Source organism: Sesamum indicum, linkage group LG6, assembly GCF_026168435.1.
Source record: "Sesamum indicum cultivar Baizhima isolate 11 linkage group LG6, ASM2616843v1, whole genome shotgun sequence".
Classification (NCBI taxonomy): Eukaryota; Viridiplantae; Streptophyta; class Magnoliopsida; order Lamiales; family Pedaliaceae; genus Sesamum; species Sesamum indicum.
In genome coordinates this window covers 383,079-398,895 of record NC_142662.1, presented here as the reverse complement: position 1 = coordinate 398,895, position 15,817 = coordinate 383,079, and the positions used below count along the sequence as shown (strand labels likewise).

The window sequence follows — 15,817 nt, the reverse complement described above, 5'->3', positions numbered from 1 at the left end:
GAGGAAGATACCATTAAATAAACTGTGATGGTGCAATTTTTGCCGACGACCAGGAACTCGGAATTGGAGTCATTGCTCGGGATCATAGAGGCTCGTGCCTAGGTTGGGCAGCTTGCCGTATTTGTAGACAAGCTGATGGCGAATTGGCGAAAGCCTTTGCAGCTCGACACGATTTGGAACTAGCAACTCGGATGGAATGGCAATCTATCACTGTTGAGAGCGATTGTGCAAACTTAATCTCTAAACTCAACTCACCCATCTCAGACTCGTCCATATGTTGGTCCTGTTGTCTCTGATATCATTAGCTTTTCTTGGTTGTAATTATAGTTTGGTTAATCGTAGTCGTAACGTAGTGGCACACAAACTTGCAAACTGCAATCAATCATCATCATCACAAATTAAGAGTGGACACTTTAATTCATCTCACCTGCAAACTATACCTAACAATTAATTCACCTAATCAAATCAATACAAATATAATTTTCACATCATCAATTCTTTTATTCGTACAAATATTAGAGTATATACCATGAATAAACAGTAGTAATAGATAGCATTAATTATGTTATGATCATCATTTGCCATTTTCTATCCCCCCATCCTCCAAATTCTCACCCTCATCACTACCCTTATTTGCTTCACCATTTTCTTTCACTTCATTCTCCAATTTTTCATGTTTACCATTTTCCATCTCTTTTTTCTTCCTTTCTTCTTCACCCTCCTTCTGCTTCTCTTCTTCCTCCGCCTTTCGCTTCTCTTCTTCCTCTGCCTTTCGCTTCTCTTCTTCCTTTGCCTTTTCCAGGGCTTTCATCAGTCTCCTCAGACAAGTCTCCGCATCGTCGCTGCCCGATTTAGGCATCAAATTCTCAGCAACATCAGCCGGAGTCATTTTCGTCTCCTCCAACTGTTGCTTCACCGTCGCAAACAGCTCGTGTGAGTCAATGTCCAAATAGTTCTTGGCTAAGAACTTGAACGCTTCGAATCCACAGTAGGACAGCTCTATGTGCATGTCCATCCTCCCTCTTCGAATGAGAGCACGATCGAGTTTCTCAAAATAGTTGGTCGTGAAAACGATGAGTCTTTCACTCCCACAGGCCGACCAGAGCCCGTCGATGAAGTTGAGAAGCCCCGACAACGTAACCTGGCTTGTCTTATTCTTCTCCTCCTCCAATTTCTTCAGTTTCTCCTTAACCTCATCCTTCTCTTCATCTTTCTTCTTACCATTTTGATCCCCTTCCTTCTTGTCCGCCTTTTTCTTCTCCCTTTGCCCCGTCAGGTCCAACGAGCAATCAATGTCCTCTATCACAATAATGGACTTGCTGGCAATGTCTATCAGCAATTTCCTCAACTCCGTGTTGTCCTTAACCGCCGTCAGCTCCAGGTCGTAGACGTCGTACTTCAAGAGATTAGCCATGGCTGCGATCATGGTGGACTTGCCTGTTCCAGGAGGGCCGGAGAGGAGGTATCCACGCTTCCAGGCCTTGCCAATCTTAGCGTAGTAATCCTTGGAGTTGGTGAAGTTAATGAGATCATCGACGATTTCTTGCTTCTTTTGGGGGTCCATGGCTAAAGTGTCGAAGCTTGCAGGATGCTCGAAGATCACATGGTTCCACATACTCCGGCGGTAACCGTACCAGCTTTCGCTCTTGTTATTGGTGTAGAGTTTTCTCTGCCTTTCCCTCACGGTGATGGCCTTTCCTTGGTCAAGAACGTGCTTCAAGTAGTTGTTGGTGATCAAATCTCGATATCTTTTGTGGAAAGTGAGCTCGAAGTACCTCTTCTCATCTTCTCTGGGATAGAAGGAGATTGACTGTCGATTAGGGGTGGTTTGGCTGGAAGCCCACCATAGCTTGATGCCCTCGTATTCGTCGGTGACCTCTTCGTGGTCGGCCATGCTAAGCACGATGGACTCGGTGTCACGGACCATGTTGGCCTGGAGGCGCTTAGCGTGTTTGGTGGAATTAGCATTCAGATACCTCTGGATGGCGGCGTAGGCTTTGCTGCGCTCGAAACCATCGCCGTGGTACTCGGGGAAGGTGATCTGGATGTATGGGTAGAGAAAACTGATGAATTTTTGGGTGTAGCGTTTGATGGGACCACGAAGTTCGTAAGGGAAATAGTTCTGGAACATGGCATAAGCGATGAGTAGGCCTCCAATCGCAGAGCTCATTTTGGTCATTATGTCAGCCATGGGAGGTAACATCTTTGCTTTGCTTCTCTCAATTCTCAATTCTCAATTCTTGCTAAATGTAGTTTCCGGTTATTGAAGTGAGTGTGTGTGTTGTGTGTATATATATAGTAAAACTTGGAGGAATTAAATCTTGGCCGACAAGAAAAAAGAAAAATTAATTCAAATTGAATTTTATCGAACCCGAACTAATTATATTATAAGTATAATACACTTATTTCTTATATGTTTTTTTAGGGAGGAAGATGTGGGGAAAGTGATTCCTTGGGTGAGGTCACCACTCACCACAATACGTCTCAGCACCCCATTGTTGACTTAGAGAAAATATGCAAATATCACTTTCTAATCCTCATATTACTTTACTTTTACATTCGGTGTCCCTAAATAGCAATTTTAATCTTTTGATCTAAGTTCATTTTAAATTCTACACATTATTGCATACACACATATGTGCACTATTTATGTGTCGAGAAATTATATTTTTAATTTCACATGATAAAAAGTATTATATTTTTTGTCTCACTTAATATATTTAGTCTATAGAAATAAAAATTTTAGCATTTGGGATAAAAAAATACGTTATAATTTTTATTTTATGAGATTAAAAATATTATAAGTTTTTATCACATAGAACCAAATATGCCAATACTTTTATCCTATGAAACCAAAAATATTATAAGTTTTTATCTTTGGGACCAAATGTGCTAAGCTCATAAATTATGGGATCAAATATGCAACACCCTGTATCGGTGGGACAAAAGGTGCAATTTTCTCTTTATGTGATTATTGTAAGTGGTGAAATATTATTCAAATATACACAATAAAATAAGAAAAATTGATCTAATTTGGATCGAATTATCAATTATATAACAAATATGATTAATTTGATTCGGTCATATGTGATTTAGATAAGAATTTCCATAAAATAAACTTTACGAATGTATAAATATAGAATATATAATTAATTTATTAAAACAAAAAGATTGATGAGTAAGTGGAAGGTTTGCACTAATGATGCCTTAGTCTAATGGTTATGATTGAAGTTTTATGAGCAAATTTGAACTTATGGGTTCGAGTTCCACCAAAGTGTATGTATTTATTTAATTTTTTTTGAGTTATTATAATTCATTTGTTATTTTAAATCATATTTGGATTGATATATTAATTAATTTATCAAAATATCGATATAATTATATATATAATTACCACTTAAAAAAAAAGTGAGAATATCGAGAGAAGAAGGTTAAAAATAAAGGGTGACATGGTAGTAGCTACATCAAATAAAGAAGAAAAAATTGCATAAAATCCCTCTGTGTTTTCAAAATTTAGCTAAAATCTTCCTGTGTTAAAAGAATAGGGAAAAAATCCCTTATGTTTTCTAAATTGTTGCATACTCTCCCATTCCGGTAGATGAATCCTATCAGCGTTAATGTTTTGCTAAATTGACCGCTATACTCTTTTTATAACAACCATTGATATTTGAATGTAAAAAATAAACGGTCCGATTAAGCAAGTTGTGTTGTACTATTATACTTTTTTTATTTAATGAAAATTACTTTTACCGAAAAAAAAATAAACGGTCCAGATCTTAAGTATTTTAAATATATTTTTATTTATATTTATATATATATACATTATATATATTGTATATATATTATATATATTATTTATTTTCGAATCTTCTTTCTATGATTCCGTCGTCGTCTGAAAGAATTTCCGACCATGGCTTATACCATTGGATTTTTCTCTTCAAGATGAATATATCCATACCATCAATTTGAACTTTCATTAACTGGAAAGACTGGGCTTCGGGCAAGATCATAAAAGCTTCTCGGCTTCAATTCGTCGTCGTCTGGTTGAATTCCAGCCTGGGACCACCACCAGTAAACTCGCCTCGACATGACGATTCGAACGAGACCAACCTTGCTCATTTTCATCAAGTTTTTGGTGAGATCCAAAACTTTTAAATTTATTTTTGCCATGATGTTTGTTGCGTCGATTCGCCGCCGTCTTGACGAATCATGGCCTGAGACTACCACCGTTCGACTCCTCCCATCGAGACGATTCCAGAGATCAAGATTGCCCATTTTTATCACCGCCAGCGACTCATCGGCGTTGGAGAAGACGACAGAGAAGAATTAATAACTAAAAATTAATTAAAATTATTTAATTTAATGAAATATAAAAATAATAAAAAATATTAAATGTTTAATTTAAATATAATATTTTATATAAGTTAAAAAAATTGATATAATTTTTAAGTATTTTCGTATTTTTTTAGTATATTTTATAAACAAATATTAAAATATATTTAAATTAAATAATAATTTAGTAAAGTATTTAATTTAATAAAAAATAGTAAATGCTTAATATAAATGTATATTAATAGTATTGATATAATATTTTATATAAGTTAAAAAAAATGATATAAATTTTAGGTATTTTTATATCCATTTAGTATATTTTATAAATAAATATTAAAATACATTTAAATTAAATAATAGTTTAATTTGATTAATAATATAACATTTATAAAAGTTAAAAAATCTCATATAATTGTAGGATTGTTTTATTGATTTAGTATATTTTATAAATAAATATGAAAATATATTAAATTAAATACTAATTTAATTTAGTTTAATTTATAATATATGATTTTTATTTATATTCAAACAAAAGGGACAAATTGAAAATTTACTCACTTAAAATTCTACTTTTATAGTATGTTTGTGAGGGGATGTTAAGTTGTATATATAATGAAGGAGAAAGGTATTTTGGACAATTGCACTCCCAAAAAAGCTGAAATAGGATAACAAAAAAAAATCCTACTCTCATTTCCACCGCGTATATAACACCTTCGGTCAGTTTTGGACGAAGGGGGTCTTTTTTGCAAGGTTTCAAAATTCACAAGGTCTTTTATGGTTATTTATTTAACACAGATAAGTTTTATGCAATTTTAGTATAACACAGGGAGTATTATGCAATTTTTTCAATAAATAATAATATTGAGGAATACTAATTATATATAGTCAACTTTCACTTTGATATTTTGTTTTATATAAATGCCTCAAAAATGCTCCACCGCAGCGTTGATGTTGATCTAGCGATGGAGAAGACATGTGGATATTGATGATCCAAGAGTCGAATACCAATTACAGAAATACACTCTCACTCTCCACCTCCAAATTCATTAAAAATGACCAAGTCTTTTGATCAGCCCACCTCCTTCTTCTTTTCATGTTGCAATAAATGGTACATTTTGCTTTTCTTTTCCACATCATAAACTACCTACTTTTGTCCTCATGCAAACAATTTGTATTTTACTCTAAATTAATTAGAAAGCAACAAACTCCATCAATTTTGACTAACGGAAGAACTCGTTTGTTAAATGAAAACAAAGTTCAAAAAGTGCTAGATTTAATTTTTCAAGAGAAAAGTATTATTTTAGTTCGCTAAGTATGCCTAATTTTAATTTAGTCCGATAACTATATCCATTTTTGTTTAGGTCCAGTAACTTATGAAATTGCTTACTTTTAGTCATCTGGCAGATTTTCGGACACTTTTATTCCCAGGTTCCCCACATGTTCTGCAGTGAATTGTGGTCTGATGCCTTCTCAACTTTTGCACTTTTTCCTTCTTGCTTTTCCTTTTGTTCTTCAATGTAGGCTCATCACTTTCTCTTCTTCTTGTCTTTGGAGGTCTCCCTACACCCCTTCTAAAGTTGGGTGGTAGAGGATGAATTATGCAAGACTCGGACCACAAGGCCACTTAACTCATTGGTTGTATAACAGGGTTATACACTCTCCTATAAGTCTCAACTGTGTAACAATCTGCCACATAATCTGAAGGCTCTTTTTTTTTTATGATAAATGGCACAACAAGCATGCTTACAGGGTATACCTAACAATTGCCACTTCCTACAACTACAACTTCTCGACCCAAGATCCACACAATGTTGACTACCATCAAAACAAGATACTTGATAATGGAGATCATCAGCTTTGATGGGCATACAATCAGACACCTTATTTGCATGTTCTGTAAGATTTGTTCAATTTTAGGACACAATATGTTCTTCCAGTTTGTTGCCCTCCTATCTCTATTTTCTTGCAGCCTTCTCATAAGATATTTTCTTATCCATTCAAGCATCATAAGTATTGGTTTGTCTCTTGCAATCCAAATTGCAAGCATTGAAAGTCTCACACACATTATTCAACAACATATCACATGTAGATGACTTACTGAAGTGAGACCTAATCCACTGAACTGCAAGTTTATCATTAAACTATTCCAAAGCTTGCTGTGACAAAGTTTTCCTTTCTTGCATTCTCATTTTCCACTCACCAACAGTACATGCCTTGGCAGCATTCCATAGTTCATTCTTGAAGTTATTGTGCAAATGCCTCACCCAAAATATGTGATCACACCCCGGGAAAACTTGTTCAAATGCTTGCATTAAGCTTTTTTGTTTATCAGACATGAATGTATATATTAAGATCATTCTTCAAAACAATTAGAAACCACTCCCATGTCTCTCTGCATTCTTTATTCATAATAGCATATGCAATAGGGTATAAACAGTTGTTTGAATCAACACCTACTGCAGTGAGAAGAATACCCCCATTAGGCCCCTTCAAGTGACATCCATCAACCCCAATTATAGGCCTACATCCAGCTTTAAACCCAGTCTTCAATGCCCCAAAACACACATAAAATCTACTAAATCTTTCCTCCCCATCTATCTGTTCAGTTCCCACAATCACAATACACATAGGATTAGTCTTTCTTATTTTCTCTGAATAGTCCCAAAGTTTGCTATACTGCCATTGAGAACTGCCTTCAAGCTCCTTTAATGCTGTTTTTTTGGCTCTATAAGCCTGATGCCTAGACACATTCACCCTCAACTCATTTATTATGTCCACTCTAATTTGGATCGAATTACCAATTATATAGCAAGTATGATTAATTTGGTTCGGTCATATGTGATTTAGATAACAATTTTCCATAAAATAAACTTTATGAATGTATAAATATAGAATATATAGTTAATTTATTAAACAAAAAGATTGATGAGTAACTGGGAGGTTTGCACTAATGATGCCTTACCCTAATGGTTATGATTGAGGTTTTATAAGCAAATTTAAGCTTATGGGTTCGAGTTCCACCAAAGTGTATGTATTTATTTAATTTTATTGAGTTATTATAATTTATTTGTTATTTTAAATCATATTTAGATTGATATATTAATTAATTTATCGAAATATCAATATAATTATATATATAATTACCACTTAAAAAAAAGTGAGAATATTGAGAAAAGGAGGTTAAAAATAAAGGGTGACATGGTAGTAGCTACATCGAATAAAGAATAATATTGAGGAAGACTAATTATATATAGTCAACTTTCACTTTCATATTTTGTTTCATATAAATGCCTCAAAAATGCTCCATATTTTGTTGGGTCAGGTAATTCAAAAATATATAATTTGCTATTTATTTTTCGTAGGATTAATTTACTCATTTTCAATATTAGAAGAGGGTAAATTACTATTCATCCTTTTTTCAAAATAAGTAATTTACCTTCCTGTCTAAGGAGGTAAGGTAAATTGCTTCATTTTAAAAAATATAAAGGGTAAATTGATGCATTTTAAAAAATACAGAGGAGTAAATTATTAGTTATAATTTGTTCATTTGCAATATGACATGAGAATTACTTTTAATTTTTTTCCTAATTAATTTAGAGTAGAATACAAATTGTTTGCATGAGGATAAAAGTAGGTAGTAAATGATGTGGAAAACAAAAGCAAAATCTAGCATTTATTACAACATGAAAAGGGTTCGTCATTTTTAATGAATTTGGGGCTGGACAGACGCAGACGTAGTAGATGGAGAGTGAGAGTGTAATTGTGACAACTCTTCTCTTCTTACATTACTATTATTATTATTACAATAATAATAAAAGAAGTGGACCACAAAAACTACCAAACCCTCGTATTTGACTCTTGGATCATTAATATCGACGCGTCTTCTCCTATCCAGGAAACCTAATAATCTCTTGGATTAAAAATGACCCTCTATTATATATAATTGGGATAATTATACTGTTTTTTTAAAAAAAATTTAATCCAATGTAGGTGGAACAAATTTTTTCAGACTTAACTACCTTTATAACGGTAAAAATATATCTCCTTATATTTATTAACGCGTGATGACGTGTGAGAATAGATTGGTCATAAATAGATTTATTTGACCTGCAATAACTCAATAATAAATCGATCAGGGGTTATTGTAGATTTTTTTTTCTGATTTTTTTGTTAATATTATTAAATTCGATAAATTTTGACTAATGGAAGAACTAAGAATCATAATGCAGAGAGAAAATGGTTGCAAAAACAGAGCATGAGAAAGCTGGTGCAGAGGATTGTGTTGCTGGCTTCAACGAATGTGATTTTGGATTAGACTTCAAATATAATTTTTTTTTACTCGGAATAGGTTTGGTCAAAGCAAACTAAGTATATCACACTTGTTATGTAATTACTCGCTCTCCTTAAATTATACATCAATCACACAACAAATATATTGTACTTATCATATAATTGATTCTGAGTTGAATGAGTTAAGTGGGAGGTACAATTTTCCCATCAAACATTTTGTCTTGCTTTTATGTCCATGGAATCTTTATTACCTCATGCTGATTATGTCATAGTGACTTCGTGGGTGGTTATAATTTAATGTAAAAGGGTTGACTAATAATAAAAATATGATTTATTTATATGCACACAAAAATGACATGCCGGGAGAGTAAATATGAACAAAAAACAAGGGATAAGGATGAGGTCCTATGATATATGGACACGGACACAGTGACATGGACATGATACGATACAGATATGGTGATACAAAAAATATAAAAAAATTATGACACGACACGGCTAATATAATATATATTTATATTGTATATATTTTTAATTTTTCATAAAATTAAAATATCAATATGAAAAAATTAAAAAAATATAAAGTAAACATGTCTTATAACTATATTTTTAATCAAACGTGGCTTCAAAAATATATATAATCAGTTTATTTTAAAAAGAATACAATGAAAAATTTCTAACAATTTAAATTAGTTAAATCATAAACATCTCTCAAATTTTTAGTAATTTTAGCCTAATATTTTTAGTTTAAAAAGAGTGTCAATTAATTCTTTTTTTTTTATTACGCCTAAATTTTCTTTTTTTTAAAAAAAATGTCCAAAAAATTTTTAAATCAAAAAGTGCTCAAAACCTGTCAAATACACCTCCAAAACGTATGCGGACATACCAACAGTGGTGTCTGACGCCGTGTTTTCTTTTTTTTTTTTGTTTTAATATTCTGACACTCCAATGCTGCATGTGTCAGGTGCATGTCCGAACCATATCCGTATCAAATATTGCATCGAGTAATTTTTCAAAATATTGGTATATTATAGATGAGGTCTTACATATGGGCCGGACTGCATGTTGAAAGAGTCTACCACATTTTGAAGTTCAAATGGGCTTCCTTTAAGTTTCTTTGTATTTAAGCTGTTACTGTGGTACTTATCTTCTACTTTGGCCCAAATTTAAGGCCTGATAAATGTACAATATGTGAATGTGACAGCCCAACATATTAATTATCACCGTCACCTCTCATAAAGTTTAACGTCATTATAAATATAATTTTATTATTTAAAAATTATAAATATTATTTAATTAAAAAGTTTGTCTAAAATTGAGTCTATTTTGTTAGACTTTATTAGGTTTTTACCCGATTTTGTGGTAAATCGATCAAAATGCCCTTTATATATTTAGGATTTTTCAAAAATATTTTTATGATTAATATTATGTATGGATTATTAGTTTACCCATCCTTAATTATTTTTATATTTCTTCAAATAGTTTTTTTTAATTTTATTTAAAAATCAACACTAATAAAATGATAATATCCACCTTACCGTCTAACGATGGCATAATAAATTTTCATTTGAGAGGATATTCAGAAATATTTAAATAATAAAAAAGTATTCATAATTATATCAAATGTCGTTATAATAATTTTTCATTTGAGGGAGTATTCAAAAATATTTAAATAATAAAAAAGTATTCATAATTATATCAAATCTCAGAACAGAAAGGTATCGAATCAATTTTGAGAAGTTTGAATTCTTATATCTATTACTTGCTACTCTATTCTAGTTACTTGGATTTTTACCTCATTTTTTCTAATACTTCTTACACCTAAACCAAAGCCTCATTACGACTAAAAGTTAAGACCTCTTGATTCAAGTGTGTGAATATCTGTAAGTGGTGGAATTTTGGTGTATAATCAAGCCTATGGTGAAGCATTTTCATAAAAAGCATTTGAGCGAAACACTTGAGAGATCGGGAGGTATGAGAGAATAGTTTACTAATTTTTCATGCCTTGTTTTTGGTAAAAATCATCGTGTGAAAATTTGTTTGAAACTTGTTGAACTGTCTCTTATCATTGTGGTATATCATTCTTTGAAAACCTAACTGAATTTTCGCTTGGGTACCTTCATCTATGATCTGTTGAAGCTTGGAACAAAATTCGTAAACCTTCTTGATCTTTATTTCATTGCATCGAGCACGAGCAAAGGGTTAAGTGTGGGGATATTTGATAGGAGTGCATTTAGTGTTAATTTTGAGTGATATTTTAATGGCTTTTGCAACTAAAATGCTCCTAATCAAGTGTCATATTCCAACATTAGCCCATAATGGATTGATGAAATGAAAAAGGGAGAAAGAAATAAAAAATCAACACTTGACATATTAGAAGGGTGAGTTACACATGCCCATGCCTAAATCTGCAGAAATGAAGTTGAAAAAGGAAAGTTCAAGAAATAAAATTTGGAAAGATTTGAGTCGAATTGGGACACCTTTAGCGGATTGGGACCTTTGCTGGAAGAATCTCTTTAGGATAATAATTTTATTTCCTTAAGACTTTTAGTTTTATTAGGAATTCTAGTTCTATTAGGATTAGGTAACTAGTTAGTATATATGTGATGTAATTCACTATATAGACATCTATTGATCTCTCATCCTTGGGGATATTCTCTTTATTTTTCTATAATATTTTCTCTTCTTCATTTATTTATTCTCTCGTTAACATGCTAGGCTAGTTTTTTTATTTCTGGTTAAAGATTCGATGAATACTTGATTCCAATATGTTGTGAGATCTAACTTGTGTTTTCTACTTTCATTCCTATGGGTATTTGCGTTGTTCTCTGTACTTTTATTGCGAATAATCTGATTTATGAATGATAGGTATCGTTGTTCATTGTCAATAATATTTGCCTAGCCAATTGAATTCGCAAATCTGTAATTATTTATTTAGTTCAATAACTAGTGGTAACACAACATAATTGATTATGTCGTAGTTTTTATTATGTTTTGGGGAATGCACAATCTAACTTAAATATATTCTCATATGAATTTATTGGTTAGAATTAAGTCTTTCTAGTTCTTAATGTTGTTGGTAAATTAAATTTTGAGAATGTTCCTAAGGTTGTTTATTTTACGGATTTAGTCAACGGACATTCATTGACTATCAACTAGGTAAGATGTTGTTAGGTCGTATCAATGATCATAACTAATTTATCTATCTTGAATTATTGTCATCTTTGTATTTATGATCAACTAAGGAATTGAGCATGATCTTATCTTTAACTAAAAATCCTTGTTCTCATATTTAATTTTTTCTTTATTTTGTTTCTGAACTTAGACTTTAAACAAAATCCCCCCATTTTTTTTATTTAAAGAAAGTAATTTAATATCAATCTCTGTAAACTACTCACTAATTTCAAAAGTTTTAGTAGAAAAATATTTTTGATAAATTCGGCACCCATCAAATTTTGAACAAACTTGGGCGACTGAAAGAGGTTGATATGGATAAAAATGGGGTTGTCTAGGACTCCTTCATTCGCATCAGAGTCGCAATTGATATCATAAAACTACTAAAAAGGGATTTGAAAATTCGGACAGTAATTCGTTATGAACAATTGGTCACTTTCGCTTACCGAATATTACCAATTTTTTGCTATTTCTGCGGTCAAATCTAACACATTTCCAGATTTTGTGAACTTCAGCTGAGTGATGACTTTGTTGACCCAGGTGACAATTCTCCTTATGGTGCATGGCTGAGGGCCTCTATTCCCACCACCTGACGCAGCCGGTTGTCCTTCAACAAGGTGCAAGATAGCTTCACCCAACCTCGTCGCCCCTTTTTCCATAACCATACAACAAAAAAACCCTACACCGAGGTCCTGCGCCCTCGGGGCCAAGCCATATTCGGAATACCTTTTCCTTACCACAGTACCATCCCACCAACATGAACAATGCAGCCACAGGCACTCACACTCAACCCCAAGCCCCCATCACTGACCTCAATCTCATTCTACCCCCATTAGAAAATATCGCAACAAATACATCGACTCATTCCTGCTTTCGATCCTCCACACACACCACAAACCTTGCCCCTCTGATAGACGTACAGCCCACTATCCCCATTCCATGCAACGTCAGCCATCCTTCTCCTCACCATCATCACCCTACTGACCATACTACGTCCAATACTATCCCCACCTCCACCAGAAAAATCACCTCTTCTACTTGTCGAAAATCTCTCCCAAATAAATCCTAAAACTCTCCTAAGCCTATTCTGCCACAGAAACATTGCTTGTTGGATGAGATTGATTATGATGATGAGACTCCCACCTAGAGTTTGTCCAAAGTTGGAAAGCTCGCATTCCCTATGACGGGCATCACCAATATTATGGCAGAGACTATCGAGCACTCCCGCCAACCATTATGAGTCTCCTCGACTGGAACTGCCAAGGGTTAGGGGGCTCTTGGACAATTAGAACCCTGGATGGTCTTACTTGGGAACACCACCCTGCCTGGTTTTTTTTGTGGAAACCAAGTGCTCATATAGCCAAATTGATAATTTGAAATTAAATTTTAATATGTATGGTTTTAGTTTAGAATCAGTTTGAAAAAGTGGGTGACTGGCCATATTGTGGGATAAAAACATGGAGGTTCAGCTTCAAATTTTCTCAAGAAATCACATTGATGTCTCTATTCGCCTTGGTAAGAAAAATGATTGATGGTGATTTACGGGTTTTTACAGGGAACCTAACATAAAAAGAGATGGGTCATGAAATTTACTCTCGACTTTACGCATTTAGTCTCAATGACCCTCGCTCTATGCCGGTGATTTCAACGGGATATTAGATCAGTCTAAGAAAGTAGGGGGACCTCCTTGCCTGTTGTGACAAATGCGTAAATTCGGGCAGCCTTTAGTAAAATGCAACTTATCAGATTTTGGTTTCTCGAGATCTCAATTCACTTGGAATAACATAAAACAATATCCTCACACAGTTAGGGGGCGCTTGGATAGAACATGTGCTAACAGAGATTGGATGGTCCATTCCGGGAACAACGTCACTGTCTCTTATCTACCAACCAGTTGCTCCGACCATGTCCCATTGCTTATTGCATTATCCCAGCAGCCGAGACTTGTGGGTAACAAAATTAGACCGTTCAGATTCAAAGCTGCTTGGTTACAATTAGAAAATTATGAAAAGGTTGTTTTTTATAGCTGGCGGGATACACGATTTAGTGGTGAGAGAGGTCAATATCTTGGGCAGTTAGAGTCTTGTAAACATAAACTTAAGGCATGGAGCCAAACAGAATTTCAAAGAGACAAGAAGGAGATGTTGAAACTTGAAAAACGGTTGTTGGAGATTCAGTTGGGAGTAACCACACAAGCTTTAATGGAAGAAGCCTCACACATCATAAAGGAGCTAGAAAAAATGGCAGCCCACGAGGAAACAATTTAGAAACAACAGAGCAAGGCATTATGGATTAAGGAATGAGATAGAAATACGAGTTTCTTTCACCAACGAGATAGCCATCGTATCAAAACAAATCTGGCTGGAGCTTGGTTGCACAAAAGGAGGAAATTCAACAGCACATTATTGCTTATTTTCAACAAGTCTTTGCCTCTAGCAACCCTTAGTTGGATGATATTACCTGAGGGACTAAGAACTTGAATCGCGTTGCGGACTCAAATATGGCAGAACGACCTCATGATGCCATACTCGGAGAATGAAATCACAAAAGCTCTATTCCAAATAGCACCCCCGAAATCACCCGGCCCAGACAGTAAATCTCCCATTTTTTTCGAAAAGTTCTGGCACATTGTTAACAAATACGTGATTGCATGTGTTATCCATTTACTGAATTCATATGAAATGCCCCCTCATTTCAATGATGCTAACATTGTGTTCATACTAAAATGCAAAAACCCAGAGTTACTTACCCAGTTTTGACTAATTAACTTATGCAACGTAATCTATAAAATTGGATCAAAGACTGTTGCAAACCATTGGAAGCTAATTCTTGATTGAATTATCTCACCCTCCCAATCCGCCTTTGTCCCTAGTCGCCTCATTGACAATAACATCCTTCTCTGTTTTGAAATTAACCATTTCCTGAATACTAAGACCATAGGTAGATAGTTCTACATGACAATGAATTTGGATGTAAGCAACGCCTATGATAAGGTTGAGTGAGCTTTCTTGGAACAGGTTATGTCCAAACTTGGTTTTCCTCCTCGCTTTATTCATCTCATTATGCTTTTTATCTCCTCTATGTCTTATTCTTTCATGCTACGAGGTCAACAATTTGGTTCTATCTCTCCTCAGAGGGGGCTTTGTCAAGTAGACCCCCCCTCCCCCTATCTGTTTCTCCTATGCACAGAAACATTCAGTTCTTTATTGCAGAAAGCATAAATGGACGGTCAACTGAAAGGAGTTTCTATCTGTATGAATGCACCTGGTATTTCTCACCTTCTTTTCACAAACGATACTCTGATTTTTTCCCAGGCAACAACGAAAACCACTCAACACATCAAGGAGATCCTTGAAACTTATCTTCTGGCTTCAGGGCAAGAAATAAATTTCCAGAAGTCTTTCGTGGCATTCAGCAAAAACACAAGATTGAAATGCAACAAACAGTGCACAGTCAATGCAGATCCGAACTGAAAACAAGATGGAACTCTACCTTGGCCTTCCTTTGAGAATAGCCTGGTCAAATAGAGAATTGCTTTCCTCTATCGGAGATAGAATTTGGAATCGTATTAATGGTTGGAACGAAAGCTCCTCTAGACAGGCAGGTAAAGAGGTTCTTATCAAATCCGTTATTCAGACTATTTCCTCATATACTACGGGTTGTTTTAAACTTTCAATTGCTTTCTTGAGAGAAATTCACAGCATGATATCTAGCTTTTGGTGGAAGAATCAAAGCCAGAACAAGATCCATTAGCTCTCATGGCAACGTTTATGTCATAGCAAACTGCTAAATGTCTTGGGTTTCCGTCAACTATATCACTTTAATATTGCCATGTTAGCAAAATAATTGTGGCGCATGCTCTGCCATCCTAACCGTCTCTTCGCCCGAGTACTGAAAGCTTGATATTTTTCGAGATAGTGATATCTTTAGAGCTTCACCTGGCCGTCGACCCTCTTTCACCTGGCGAAGTTTCATGGCAGCACATCGAGTGTTTAAATCCAACTGCAAATGGAGAGTTGGT

The 15,817-nt window shown here is 34.3% G+C and overlaps 1 protein-coding gene across 1 annotated transcript; it reads right to left on the bottom strand.

Annotated features, from left to right (window-relative positions):
- Positions 1-365: 365 nt before the first annotated feature.
- On the bottom strand, positions 366-2,290 carry LOC105165782 (AAA-ATPase ASD, mitochondrial). Its single transcript, XM_011084910.3, has one exon. It carries the CDS (start codon positions 2,201-2,203, stop codon positions 575-577), a length of 1,629 nt encoding a protein of 542 aa, XP_011083212.1. The 5' UTR covers positions 2,204-2,290; the 3' UTR covers positions 366-574.
- Between the last annotated feature and the right edge of the window lie 13,527 nt (positions 2,291-15,817).